The sequence below is a fragment of the Poecilia mexicana genome, unplaced genomic scaffold (assembly GCF_051168715.1).
Source record: "Poecilia mexicana isolate PSO_F unplaced genomic scaffold, ASM5116871v1 scaffold_17, whole genome shotgun sequence".
Classification (NCBI taxonomy): Eukaryota; Metazoa; Chordata; class Actinopteri; order Cyprinodontiformes; family Poeciliidae; genus Poecilia; species Poecilia mexicana.
The window spans coordinates 15980897-15995333 of NW_028263386.1; the positions used below are offsets into that span (position 1 = coordinate 15980897).

Sequence of the window (14437 nt, forward strand, 5' to 3'; positions counted from 1 at the left end):
TTGGTCAGCCAATCGGTTTCTTTTAGATGCTCTGAGATCTGGGTTAAAATTCAGGGGTGATTGTCCTTTTGCAATTTATGCTCCTAAACTTTGGAATTTCATATGCAGAAGACTGAGACGGTAGAGGCTTTTAAATCTTTGCTCAAGACCCTTTTTTATCCTTCAGCCTTTGATTTTTGTTATAATGACAGTTTTGGAGCATAGTCTTATTTCACTTAAACCTTATTTTTATATTTATTTTTCTTTAATTGTACAGTATTGACATTGACATTGAGATTAGAGATCCTTTAAGACATTGCAGAGCTGCAGGACCTTTTCTCATTTTGTTTGATTGATGGCTAGTTTAAACTTGGTTCAAACAATGCAGTTGTTAAAGAACATGAACTTTGTATGCAGTTCTTGTCTTCTGTGTCCAGATTTGAAATGAAGAGTCAGGTCACTTTTGAACTAATGCTTTGATACGAAAGCAGAAAGAGCTGATGTTCTTTTTAAGCAAGCAAAACACAGATTTGGTAGTTAATTAACTTTTCAGTTAATTTTTGGGACGTCTCTTAATATTTCTACACGATATGGTGGAAAAGTGACTGCAGAGACACTTCGGATTGCTACTCCTTTAAATTTTACATCATTTGGCTGAATAGATACATAAATGTCTTCGTAGGTTAGAAGGCAACCAGATTATATCAGACAAATAAATGTATCTGATATGAGATAAGAGTATGTGTATGCTGAACAGATATTTGTTAAAAAAAAAAAAAAAAAGCATCAACCAGGATTTGTAAAAGTGCAAAGTAAGGTTTCAACACATTCCCTTGAATGTTAATATGGCTAACCCAGATCAATAAATAAATACTCCACTGAAAATTGCACTGGATTACAAGAAAGATTTGTATCGGCAGGAACACCCACATAAAATCCATAAAAGCAAACCTACATAAATAGCAAAAACTGGTGTGCTCTCCATCACTTTGCGTCACTCTCAGGCACTTGAGTGCCATTAAGAGAAATATGTATTCTGTTATAAAGAAGAAAGCTTATTGCATGTAAGTTTTCATCAATTTTTCTTGCAGTGAAAGATCTTGCATATCAGATTGGTATAAGAAATAGAGAAGTTTGTTATCCATCAAATACCTTGTACAAAATGCTGTAGTACCATACTGTTTTTTGCTAAAGATTTTTTATAGACTCAGTTAAACAAAACAAATACATTGTCAAATGTCTAAGTTCACAAAACGCTTACAGTTGTGATAAGAAACTAAAGTACTGTTTGACCAATGATAAAACCAAACATGTTATCTGTTCTATGTGTTAGTTACAAATGCACAGCCGATTGATTCTGATCAGACTTGAGTTATTTCGGAAAGAAGAACGGACAGATATGTTAATTTGTAGACATACAGTTCTGGACATAAAAGACAACTTTTGCTGCTGTAACAGCAGCAAATGCTTGTCCAACAAAGTATTGATTCAAAGTGGTGGGGATACATATCCAACTATTGTCACCTTTTTTTAAAAAAAAAAAAAAAGTCAAAAACAATTTCTTCTAATTCACAATTTACTCAGGATAATAAAAAAGTACTTGATGGCTATGTTTTTTTCTTTCTTTTTTTTTAGTGACAGCAGACACTTTCCTGGTTGAAGGACACAAGCATGAGCACCAGCTGTCCAACCTCAAGCCAAGCACCACCTACTCAGTGGCCCTGTATGCCACCAAAGGACCCCTGACAAGTGGCACTGTGATCACCAACCTTCAGACACGTATGTGTTAAATTTATTTAGCTGGTCTCAGCACAATCGGCTCCACTCTGCCTCCGTGGTTACCAGTGGCGCCTCACAGTGGGACGCCCTCTCTCATTCTGATTCAGTCCATTCTGTGTCAAATTGAGATGTTCCACACTGTTTGCACAAGCTCTCAGTGGTTGCATAATTTAATTCACAGGAAAACTTTTTGCATGAATGAGTACTTTTTTTTTTTAGACATTCATGGAAATCCTTTTTAGTTTTTTGTTTGTTTGTTTGTTTCTTAGAAGTCAGCTACTCTTTTTTTATTGTCTCAGATGACATACAACATTATTTTTTTAGATAATATTTCCTGCTCAGATTTAGCCTCAGTTTTGGTTTTATTTGATCAAACCATAACAACATGTTAACTCTTTTTAGACAAAGGTCTACGTGAGTATGGTATGTGGACAGTTTTTCAACTTTTAACCAAAGTTGCACATTTTTTAGACTGAAGACATGTTCATATTTTGTCATTTGGGGCTAGCTGAGCATCTATTGATATGGCTTCAGTTGTTATTTAATTTCTAAGCATTAGTTTTGATCATTTTTTGAGCTATCAAGATATTATCTATTTCTGCTTATACGATTTTATTTGTTGAAAAAAAATCCAACAAAGCCTGCAGTAATTTCCATACTTCCCACATATTTTTCTATTGGAGCATCTGTCCATCCATTATTTTACATGCTGGGATTGGAGAGGTGCTGGAATTTATCTCCAATGGTCTATGGGTGGGAGACGGGGGTTGTCAGTCCATCGCAGTACAACACAGAGAAAGACAGGACAAACAGCCATGCATGCACACACCCACACCAAAGGAGAAATTAGAGAGACCAATTAGAGAGACCAATCAACATCCCACTCATGTTTTTTTGACTGTGGGAGGACACCGGAGTACACGGAGAGATGCACAGGGAGAACATGCAGACTCCATGCAGAAATTTGATACAGGACCTTCTTGCTGCAAAGCAACAGTGCTACCAACTGCACCACTGGCATCCCTGCTTTAGAGCATATTGTGACGGACAAAGGACAAAGTTACAACAAAAAAAAGTCAATTTAACACAAATGATTTTCTGGACTTCATTAATTTTTCCATCTAGCATTGGATGAAAAAATCTGCACTTTCTGTCTGATTTCTAATCTTTTTACGAGGATCGAAGTGAGTTGAGAGGGTTTGGTGTTCATTCCTCCACATCCTTTCGATCCAGTTTCTGATCCAGTCAGCAGAGTGACAGAATTCTCTCACCTAAAGTCCATGGAGATGTCACTTCTTATCTGGGTCCCATTCTCTCAGCCAACAGACACGATGAACATCCAGCTTTTTAAATCTCTCTATATTGAATAAGTCTCTTGCGTCTGGCTTGGATTGCTCTGAGGAATAATAGGAGGCAATATGTGTCTGTCCAACAGCCTGGGGTGTTTGGTTTCAGATCCCACCTGGGAGCAAAGCTCAATGTAACAACAGAGTGTGAAAAGTTGTTTGCCGCGTTGGATCATAAGAAGTTTACTTGTGGATGATAAGGAGGCACAGTCAAAAACTCTTCTGCTAAAAAAATAAATAAATAAATAAATGAAGGAGTTTAGTAGAAGGCTGGTAAAAATCAATTAAGACATGCAAGATGATGCTGGCAAATGATATTTGATCATTGGGTGAAAATCTTTCTCTATACTTTATCAAATACCCCTGTTTTCTTTAGAAAGAAACCAAAGAAAGAGTAACACACAGACTGTAGAAATCAGACTCTAGAAACACCTAGAGTATCGACTGAAGACCTTCACTGTGAATGCTTGCAGATAATTATTAAAGCAAGGCATTAATTGGAAAGGGTATTCTGTTATAGAAAATAAAAAGGTAAAAATTAGACATACTTGACTGAAGGTCACAGTCAAACAACCATTAGGACTAGTTGAAGGTTGGGATTTACCCAAACTGCATTTCTGTTAAATAACAAAATAAATTATTTGTATTGAAATACAAATAATTTATTAAATAAAAAAATAATGTTTTATGTAATAAATGAAAATCAATAAGACTGACAAAAATCTTACAAAAATATTAATTTGACAAAAATATTAAGAAGATCGATGACAGCATTTCAAACATGGTGGTCTGCCCTTGTTGAACTCAGGCTATGCTGCTACCTAAATTCCAATTTCATGTATTTTTTCAGTCCAGCTTTTTCCAATCACTTTCCCATTCTCGACACCAAGCCACATATGGCAAGTGTTGCATCATGACTCCAGTAGACTTGAAAGCAAACATGTTGACATGGTGAGACACATTCTGAAAGCTGGTTTCACTTCAAACTTTTCTTCTTTCACTTGCATCCGTAACTTTATCTGCCAGCTTATTGGGAACAGAATACAATTAAAGTAATTGTTACTTGCTCCAGCTCTGAAAACATTTCTTTTTCTTGAGTTATTGTGAGGAAAACAAAACATTCATCCAGCATGAGAGTTTTTAATCCCTCATGGAGCAACAGTAGCTTCCTCTTTAATAAGAAACAAGCGCTAGGAAGGCTGCATGGACTTTTAGTTATTCATTTGGTTTAAAAAGGCACAGTATTCATCTTACTATGTTATAATGTGAACAAAGTATTAGTTCAAGTCAGCCTGGTGCATATTCAGCAGTAAACGGGACTGGAAGACACATTAAATTGAATCTTTTGTGCTAGTGTGTTTGCACATTTCTCAAAATGATTTTTCAGATAAAATTATATAATTGTAATGAATAGAAACCATGTATATGGTTTCAACTAAGTTAATGAAAATGTGTAACCGGGTGATCGTAAAAGAGATCATTACTTCCTCTATGTGCTCAAAGTTTTTTTTTGCTTTTTTTTTTCATGGAGAAATATGGGGAGTCCTTTTCATAAATATTTTAAAGTGTGACTAACCTAATCATCTGTTTTTGCTGATAAATTGTCAAAATACATTGCTTAGGGTTCCATCTTCATTTTTTTTTTTTTTTTTTTTTTGTGGAAATCTTCAAATTTTGGCGAGTTCTGCATTATTTTTGCCTAGAAATGTCCCAGATGTCTAAGACGACAGATCTTCTCCTGGAGGAACAGCCACAGTTTGAGCATGTTTAGATACCCCATATTTTAATGAATAGGAAAGTTTTTTGTAAAATAGCAAAAAACTTCAAAACACCTAGTGAGGAAAAAGCGACTAAGCGTGTTTGGACAATTCATGTCAATAACACTTCCTGGATCTATTTTTTTCATATTTCTTAGAGTCTTTTAATCTCGTCTTTACCAACCAATACAATGTGCACATGTAACAAAATTTGGAAGGTAACTATAAATATACAGGGTGCTTATATACCTTGTTTTTCCGCCAGGCCATCTCTATGTTTTTAGTTGTGTCCCATTACTAATAAAATGCCAGTCCATACGTTGAACTTTGATGCTGTGTCTGTCTGGAGCTATATTTCAATATTAAATCTACTCCTGCTTGGTTATAATTTATTACAGGGAAGGAGATCTCGAATCAAAGTTATTTTCTCATGGTCAGTGCAATGTATTTAAAAGATCTCTGCAAATGCCAGTGATAGCTGCCCAAGCTAAAAGGTCAGCAAAAGTTTCACTTGTGAAACTTTAAAATTTTCTCCTAGGAATAAGTGACATTTCCACAAAGTCGCAGAGAAAGAAGTGGAGGAAAAAAAAGAAAAAAAAAAGGCCAATCGCACCCCTTCGCTTTTATTTATTTATTTATTAGGTATGGAGTTCTTTGTAGATCCCCAAACCTCTTAGACACAGCTGAGAGTGGTTTTGTTGTCTGGCCCGTACGCCTCAAGAGCTCAGCATAGAGTAAGACAGCATGCCTCCCGGAAGGCTGATATTTAAGCTCTCAGGGTGGAAAATAGCAGACTTTGCTGCAGGTGTCTCGGGGAGTATTTTTGACTGGAGTAGCAGGACGTTTTCTCTCATGTGCCTCAGTCAGCTTGTTGAGTAGTTATTGGTATGGCGATGAAGCAGCTATAATCCTTGCTTGGGGCACCTTCTCACAGTCCTCCTGGATTGCTGTACACCAAGTGTTAAGAGCTGCTAGTACATAACCACAATCTTACATTTTCAGGCAAAGGGTGCATTTCTGACTAGTTGCATGCTTGCTTTCAGCTTCACACAAAGTTTTGCTAGTTTTCAAACTGCTTGCATCCCCAGTTGTTCATATTTTAACTTAGATTTTCTTGTCTTATCTAGATTCATGTCATTATTATACCTCTAGATACTTCTTGCACACCTCTACTGATGTGCTCATTTGTAGTTGGTGGTGAAATAACACCATGAGGAGAAGTCGGTTTGTCCAATATACCCTGTAGTCTCCTTTAGTCTAAATTATGCAGATGATGAAGATGCTATCCATGTAAAGTTCTGGATAACTTTTCAAAGCAATCACTTTTCACCAATGAAAAAAAAATAGCCTTTTTAATTCTGAACTGGGGGCTCATTGGGAAGGTTTTTTTTTTCCAAATTTTTATTAGGAAAACCAGTGTTGAAGAACTCAGGAGAAGAATCGATGAGACATGTACTGTGAAGAGATCAAATGGCACTTAAAAATAACTTGTCGAGAAGAGTGTCAAAATTTGCTGTGGTTCTCAAAATGGAGAAAGAAGAGCAAAAAATCAATTTGTTCTTTGACTGTGAAAGGCACCTTATCAGAGGGCCACCAGCAAGTCATGTTCAGTGTTTGGATGCAATAAAAAATGTGTCAAATTAATTAAATTATTTGTAACTAGTTGGTAAAGGTTAACTGCAGTTTTTGAAAAAAAATAAAAATAAATAAATAAATAAATAAATAAACTAATGTTTAAATTAGCAAGGTTCTTTTCAGATTTTTAAATAAATTTTAGTATATCACTGAATGAAGCAAATAAAATTTGCATTATGATGATGTACTAGTGTGGCTTTGTTTCATGTAGTAATAATATCCAGATACAGTTCAGATGAAAGTGTCATGCTACATGTTAACTATAGCAGCTTTACTGTTCATACTTCTTGAAATTATGAAACAAATTGGTAAATATTTAGATAATTCTATATTTTATGGAACAGTTTTCCTGTTGAGCAGTTCTACATTCACAAGTGTTAAACCCATATCTGTGTAACGCTTACATTTTTACATGCACATTACACTGCAGAACTCTACTGGGCAATGATGATGCTACCCTGTCCTCAACTACCTGACAATTCTGGCTGCCTTTAATCTTCATATCAAGGAATCCTTAATATTTTAAGATATTTTCATTCAGTGTTTTTTTTCTCTTCTTCTTCTATTGCACACTCAACATAGCATTTTAGGAGAAACATTAATTAGCCTCCTTTACATGAAGTTTATTTTTGCTACAATGCCTTTCTACCCAATCCAAACACTGGATCAATAACCAAAAGGCTGAAATAAGGCCTTTTGGCCTTATTTCAGCATGATTTCAGTTCTGGACTGAAATCATGCTGGCATGGCAACACGGATATGCTGTGATGCTCAGCTGTTAGTCTGCACACCTTAGATAGACCATGACACCACAAATGTTCTCTGGCAATAGGATTGAAAGGTAAAAGTTCTGTAGTAAAAAAAAAAAAATACCTTTACGTTTTTCTCTAAGAAATGGTGCTCCATTAAATGGACGGAGCCTGTTGCTGAGGTTGGAGACCTTGTCCTGTTAGGCGACGGGGCCTGGATAATACCCGTGTTAAACGGACGGCAGAGTCCGGCAACGACAGGCGCTTAAATTCCGTAACAAAAGTATGTTTTTATCTTTTCTTTTTTTTTTTTTTTATCTTTTTCCTTTTTTTTCTTTTTCCAAAATCTCTTTCTCTTTCTTACTGTTTATTCAATGTCACATGCTGTTTTTAATTTTGTTTTTTTAAATTATGTAAAACACCTTGAAATGCCTTGCTGCTGAAATGTGCTATGCAAATAAAATTTGATTGATTAAAACTATAATTAAAGCAATGCAGCTCTAATCATTTCCCATCACCACACCAGGGTGAGGTGCAGCTCACAGATCCTTCTGCAATCCATGAACTTGCATCTGATCTTTTCTCTTTTGTACTAGATTAACCAGCATGTGTTCTTACATTTACCATATAAAATTTAGGTAGCAAGTAATCAAATGCACACTCCCTCATGAAAACCTCCCATCACCATGCTGGCTCCACTCTTAGCGCAATTAAACATGTTACTATACGCTTTGGTTTTCTCAAAATAATCAATTCAATTTAGACATTAGAGTTCCAGCCTTACATTTTGTTTTTGAAACTATATACCTTAATGCACTGAAACAAATCGAATCTTTAAGTTTTTCTCATAGTGGTAGACATAGATGGTGTAATTTACGTTCTTGTCCATAAATACATGTACATAATATGAATCGAGGTTTTTATGTCTCACTTCACTTGTTTTCCTGACATAGCAACACTTCATACTGGAAAAAAATTGACTTTCTTGAAATAATCAGCCAGATTCCAGGTGATAATGTAATTAATGTAACGTGTTTTCTCAGTCTCCAATCACTTGTAGATAGTAGTTCTGAGAAATTACGTACTGGGCTCAGTCAGCCTAATCATTGTTGCTATATTTTTCCACACTACTGATATATTTGGTTAGTTTTTCATTAGTTTTTCAAAGTAGCCAGATTGCAAGAGCACTTGTATCATGTTATCCATCATCACTGTATTTTCATCACTTTAATTCATATTTTATTTTCTTTAATTACCTGCAGGAAGTAAATGAATCTTGTATACATTGTGAATACATTTCCATTTACTTAGAAGAGGTCCCAGAGATGCCACTTAAAAAAAATATATCTTTGTCCATCTTATATCATTACAGCAATTTACTGCAAATAGAGCTGCTTTTCCATCTGCTGCTTTATATTTGTGGGTTTTTTTTTTCTTCCTCTAATGTTGTTGGCGTATTTAATGGATCATCAGATGTAGCCAAACCCATTCATCTCAGTGTTATTGTTCAAATCTCATGCTTGAATAAGACGGTGTCGGAGTTGACACCTGCTCACCTGTGCTTTGCGCAAAGGTTTTATTGTGGGCGAATGAAATAGAGGTGCCAGACTTAATTGGAGAATGAAGAGGAAGGAAGAATAGAGACTGTTGTCCACATAATCCTCACCATCTGTGTTCATCAACACGAGTGTTTGATGAGAATAACATACGGGGTCTTTTCACTGTTGGCCACGATAGACTAGAACTGTGGTTCTAAAAGCCGCAGTAGGGAGTTCTGAAAACACTGTGGACTAAGTATTAAAATGTGAACAAGCACGCCCTATCTGTCCCTTCTCCATGCATCCTCTCTGCTCTGCTACAGCTCTCCCTCAAAAGCTGCTCCTCCACGTCCGAACCTGCAAAGAACTTGAGAAATTGTTTGTTTTCCCGTAATGTTTCTAAACCATTAGCACAGCAAAAACTCACCCGCACTCTTGAGCTTGAAGAACGGTATGTGCTGTGTGGGGGAAGGGCAACAGCAGCATTTACTCGAGCGTGATTGACATCCTGACTCAGTAGAGTATTTTTGCAAATGGCAGTAGGACCGAGGAGCCACAGGAGCTTGATTTTTTTTTTTTTTTTTTCAAAGATTATCTACCTCATATCTTACTGTAAGGACATTGTGATAGTTGTAACAAAAATACAACTTTATGACTGTTAAGTACTGCAGCTTTGAACCAGGCCTGGATTGGCTAATTGGCAGAGCTGATACATTTCCCAGTGGGCCGGCCAAATATTTGGACTGCAAAGCTGTTTGAATGTGAACTGGAGGTGTGACTGAAACATTATTTCTTTTTGTTTGTTTGTTTGTTTTGCTGAAGAAAAATGTTGGCCTGGGTAGGAAAATTTAATGAGGCAACATTATAAACTACTTTACCAACAGAGGATTAGGTTATGACAAAGAAACAAACACAAAAGAGGGTAGAAAGAGAAAGATGAGGAAGATCTACAGGCTAAAAGAGAAGAAAGTGTACTTTTACTCCAGTTCCTTAAAGATGTGACAGAGAGGAAAAGACAACACACTTTAACACAGTGTGCAGGTTGCTGCTTTATCTGATCCCCATCACACCTAAAACACCTTTTGTTTTCTCTTTCTCACTTAATCTTTACACAGTTTTCACAGCTGCCTTTCATTACAGTTGAGAAAATACGTTCTGCATCCATATGGAAGTTATCAGCGTTGGTCCATGCTGTTAATTACAGAGCTGTCATTGATCACAGCAGCAGTGTGTACTCACCTCAGTACTTAATTCACCAAAAGGTGGTGCTTCCAATGGTGTGAATTTCCTTTGTGTTTATACTCTTTAATGAGGCGTACAGGTTTGATTTTAGGTCGGTCTTTAAACCAAAGTTTAATTCTCCTGTTCTTACAGAGGAGGTACTAAATATAGAAGCCACAGTCTGTTACTAAACAGTGAATGAAGGAGACGAAAGCAAAAATCAAAACCCAGAAGGTGTGTTTAAGAAAGGGACAGCAATGTATATAATATCTTCACTACATTTTCACCTCTGCATTTTATTTGTATTGATGCCCCTTCCTCCTCAGACTGAGCTCTTTCGGGTGACTTACTGATGATGCGCCCTAGAGTCATGATGTAACTCCAGGAAACAGATTTTGTGTATAGAGGGTCATTTAATTTTTTTTTTGTCATACAATAAAATGCAGTTACAGCTTGTCAATGCTTTCGGTGTAGTCACGTTGACTACAGGGTGATGTAAGGTGGGGAAATTGATGTGAGCTTGCTTTTTTATGTGTTTTAAGTACCAACAAAGGCTCTGTAATCAGGGCTTGTTCCAAAGTGTATAGGGACAAAAAAAAATTATACACGAATTGCGTGATGTAACATGCAGTAAAACTTTGGTGGGCTTTCTTATTAACAGCTCGGATGCTTGGGAGGCTATGATTTGTCTCTGGTAAAACAGAAAAGTGCCTTGCTGCTGTTTGTACAAGTTCCTGTGGGGTTTTAAGATTACTGACATGGTGATTTTGCTTCTCTTGAAGTTGCCCTGCAGTGTGGTTCTTCATGTTGTCACCTTTTTTCTTCTTTTTCTGCTTTTTCTGTCTCATGAATGAAGACATGCTTCATTCATGAGTATTTTTGCTTTCATCGCTACTATCACGACAAAGTAAAAAGAAAAAATTAAATAAATCTCATTATGGAATATTTTCATTGTCAGTGTTTGTAAGGTGTAATATATACAGTTGAAATTAGATATTCACTTACAATTTATGAAAAGACACGTTTTTTTTTTTTTTTCCTCTTACTGTCTGACATCCAGCTAAACATGTTCAGTTTTTTGTCCATTAGGTTGTCTCAAATAATGTTTGGTTTTTATTTCCTAAACTAATAGGTTGGAAAATGTTTTCATCTTTTTAAAATAATTACTTTCTTCCTATTTAGACATTTAAATACACAATTGATATACCTATAATAGGGCCATGATGGCCTTGCAAGATTTGAAATGGTTAATTCACAATAGCTGAGTTTCATATCCACATAAGGCTACATGTAAAAGCACTCCGACATGGAGGAGTGCTTTATCAAAAAGCAAACAAACAGTGAGACCTTGTTTATATGTCAGAATTTAAATCCGACATAATTGGCTTCATTAGCTGAATGTGACATGATTTTTTATTATTATTATTATTCAGAAACTATGGTTTGTAACCTTTTTGAGTGGACCATTAAACCAGCTTATTTTAATGCGTTAGGTATTTGTCTTTAAATTTTATCAGGGGGATTCGAATGTTCAGTAGCTCATTAACATGTTGACATTTTCTCCAACACGTTATGGGTTTCAGCATTAAGTTTTAAGCATTTTGCCCCTATAAAGAATAAAGAATCTGGAACGGAGGAACGATAACCTTTTCACATAATCATTATAGCATGTCTGAACTGCACTTCTCGAGTGTTTTAAAAGTTGTAAGCATATTTTTACTCCTGTCTTTACAAAAAGTGCTAATATGACTTTTCCTTCATGAACTATTCCTCAAAAGTAAAGTCATTTTCTTCCTCTGCTTTTGGCAGCCATGGATGCACCTGTGAACCTGACGGCCAGTGAAGTGAACCACCGCAGCGGTCTCATTTCCTGGCAGCCGCCAATTGCAGAAATAGACAACTACATGCTCACTTACAAAACTCCTGATGGCAGCCGGAAAGTAAGTGATATTCTATGGTTCTTCTGTACATAGGTCACAGCCTAATATGCTGTATGTCCATTATCATTAACATCTGAGGACAAGACGGCGTGTTCAAGTTCAGCGGTTCTGTGCAGTCACCAGTAAGAATGTAGCTAGAGCTTTTTTGAAGGAAAGTAGAAAGTAATTATTTGCCAATATTAAAGGATATCTAAAATAAAGACCCAATTATTTAATTTATTCAGTTATTTTCTACACATTTACATAGAATTTGGGCAGGATTGAAAATCCAAAGTGGCTGTTTTTACAATTATACATTAGAGAATATGCATTTTATCTTTCACTCAGGCTGTATATGAGCCGTTCATCAACACTGACAGATTGTTTCACACCAGCCACATGATAAAATTGCCTTTCCGTTAGAAGTATCACCCTAATGTGCCTCAGTAGAAACATTGTTTATTTTGATTAAGGGTTTTGATGTGACTGAGTGATTGTAACGAAGTGCGTTAAGGGAGAACTGTGTGCTGAAATCCACATGCAGAGACCCGCTGTGGCGATGAGCCACAACAAGTCTACCTGTTTCTGAGCACACACATTAACACAGTGACCTTGTAAGGGAACCATTAGCCATGTGGTTGCTCACTGGGGAGCACTAATACACAGGAAATGCAAAAGTAAACTTTCAAATGATTACTTTAAAATTCTGTTTTCAAAGCGAAAATATTAGCATTTCCCAGTTGCTGCCTTTTCCTCTCTGCAGGGTCATGTTTGTATTGAAGGAGAATAGCAAATGATGTATGCCCATTCCACACTTTTATATGCACTTCAGTCTTAATTTAAAACATTTAAACTGCCTTTCCTTGTACAAAAGTTGCTGTAACATGCTCACTTGCAAGCTAAAAGCAAATATTAATTTTAAGCTTTGAAATTTTTAGGGTAGTAGTAACATGTTCAGTCATTTTCAATACATGCAAGCAAAATGGTAAACTTTATTTAATCTAAATTTAAACACATGTTCTATCTGTTCTATCACAAACCGTTCCATACATTAAAATAATGAAATGAAAAAAAAAAGTATTTTTGACTACTTGTTTTAGGGTTTAGTTTCCAAAAGTAAAAAAATAAAAATTCAATATTTTATTTGAGTACTTTTATTTACTTATGTTGAAATATCCCAATGGAAGCTTTGTGAGAGAGCATGGCATGGTGTACCCTATAAAACATCAAAAAATTTAAAATATCTGGTGACCTCTGCCCAAAATAAGATGCTGGTTTTGTCACTAGTTGTTTCAGGATATTGAGTCAAAGCAAATGAACACGTTGGCTCACTAGGCTGGACATCAGCTGCCTTCTGCTGCCAACTTAGTCCATCCGGCTGTCCACGGTATTTCACTTGCTACTAAAACCAGAAATATACATTCACCAATTAAAAAGACATACACACATTTCTTTTCTCACTGTCTTAGGTTGAATCAGACCAAACTTCTCTTGTTTTAGGTTAATTAAAATTACCTAAATTATTTATATTTTCTAAATGCCAGAAACAGATTTTTCTGTAGCTTTCTTTGAATTCAGCAGTTTACATACATTTGGTCAGTACAAAAAATAATTGTCTTTTGAACTGTATGACTTGGGTCAAACTTTTGGGTTTCCTTCCACAAGCTTCTCACAGTACTTTGCTGGAGTTCTGACCCATTCCTCCTAACAAAACTGGGATTCACCATATGATTGAGATGACTTCTTTCTGGTGGTCACGCCAAACATCGAGTTTGTTGTCCTTAGCCACTTTATAACCACTTTGGTTGTATGCTTAGTGTTATTATCTCTTTGGTCTTTAATCTCCTGACTGATGTCTTTAGATGTGACGTCAACATTTCCACATAATATCCTTTCCTCATAATGCCATATTTTATGAAATGTACAGGTTTCTCCTACAGCAAAACAGCCCACGACATGATGCTGCCACCCCCATACTTCACATTTAAGATGGTGGCTTACAAGCATCTCTCTTTGTAACAATGGTCATTATGGCCATCGGATCAGAGGACATGTCTCCAAAACAGAAGGTCTTTGTCCCTTTATGCATTTACAAACTCGAATCCAGCTGTCTTTATATATGTTTTTGTATGAATGGATCTGGAAATGGGATCTGAGAGAGACAATAACCATTCCTTATACAAGCTTCTGACTTTGAAGATATTAAAAATAATTAATTTATATCTTGTCTCTCCTTTTTGGGGCATTTAGCAAATAGAGATCATTTTGGTAATTCTAACTGACCTAAAACAAGAGAAATCTGGTCTGATTTTCCTTCAGCAGTGAGGAAAAATGTGTGTTTTTATTCAGACTATGTAAACATCTGGTTTCAACTGTATCTGAGATGGGTCCCGAGGGTAACAGGCCTATGAGGGAAACTTAGACATTCATCTCCCCAGCGACTTTCTCCAGGTCATTGTGGAGGATTTAAAATAATTCCCAGGCTAGCAGAAATATACAGTCTCTACAGTCTCT

At 36.1% G+C, this 14437-nt stretch overlaps 1 protein-coding gene across 1 annotated transcript in view; it reads left to right on the top strand.

Moving 5' to 3' along the window:
* Positions 1-14437, top strand: part of tnr (tenascin R (restrictin, janusin)) — a 78035-nt gene that overhangs the window by 46128 nt on the left and 17470 nt on the right. Inside the window, exons 20-21 of the mRNA XM_088014437.1 lie at positions 1615-1758; positions 11814-11944. Of these exons, the coding sequence (XP_087870563.1) occupies positions 1615-1758; positions 11814-11944 (275 nt within the window). The remainder of the gene's footprint in view (positions 1-1614; positions 1759-11813; positions 11945-14437) is intronic.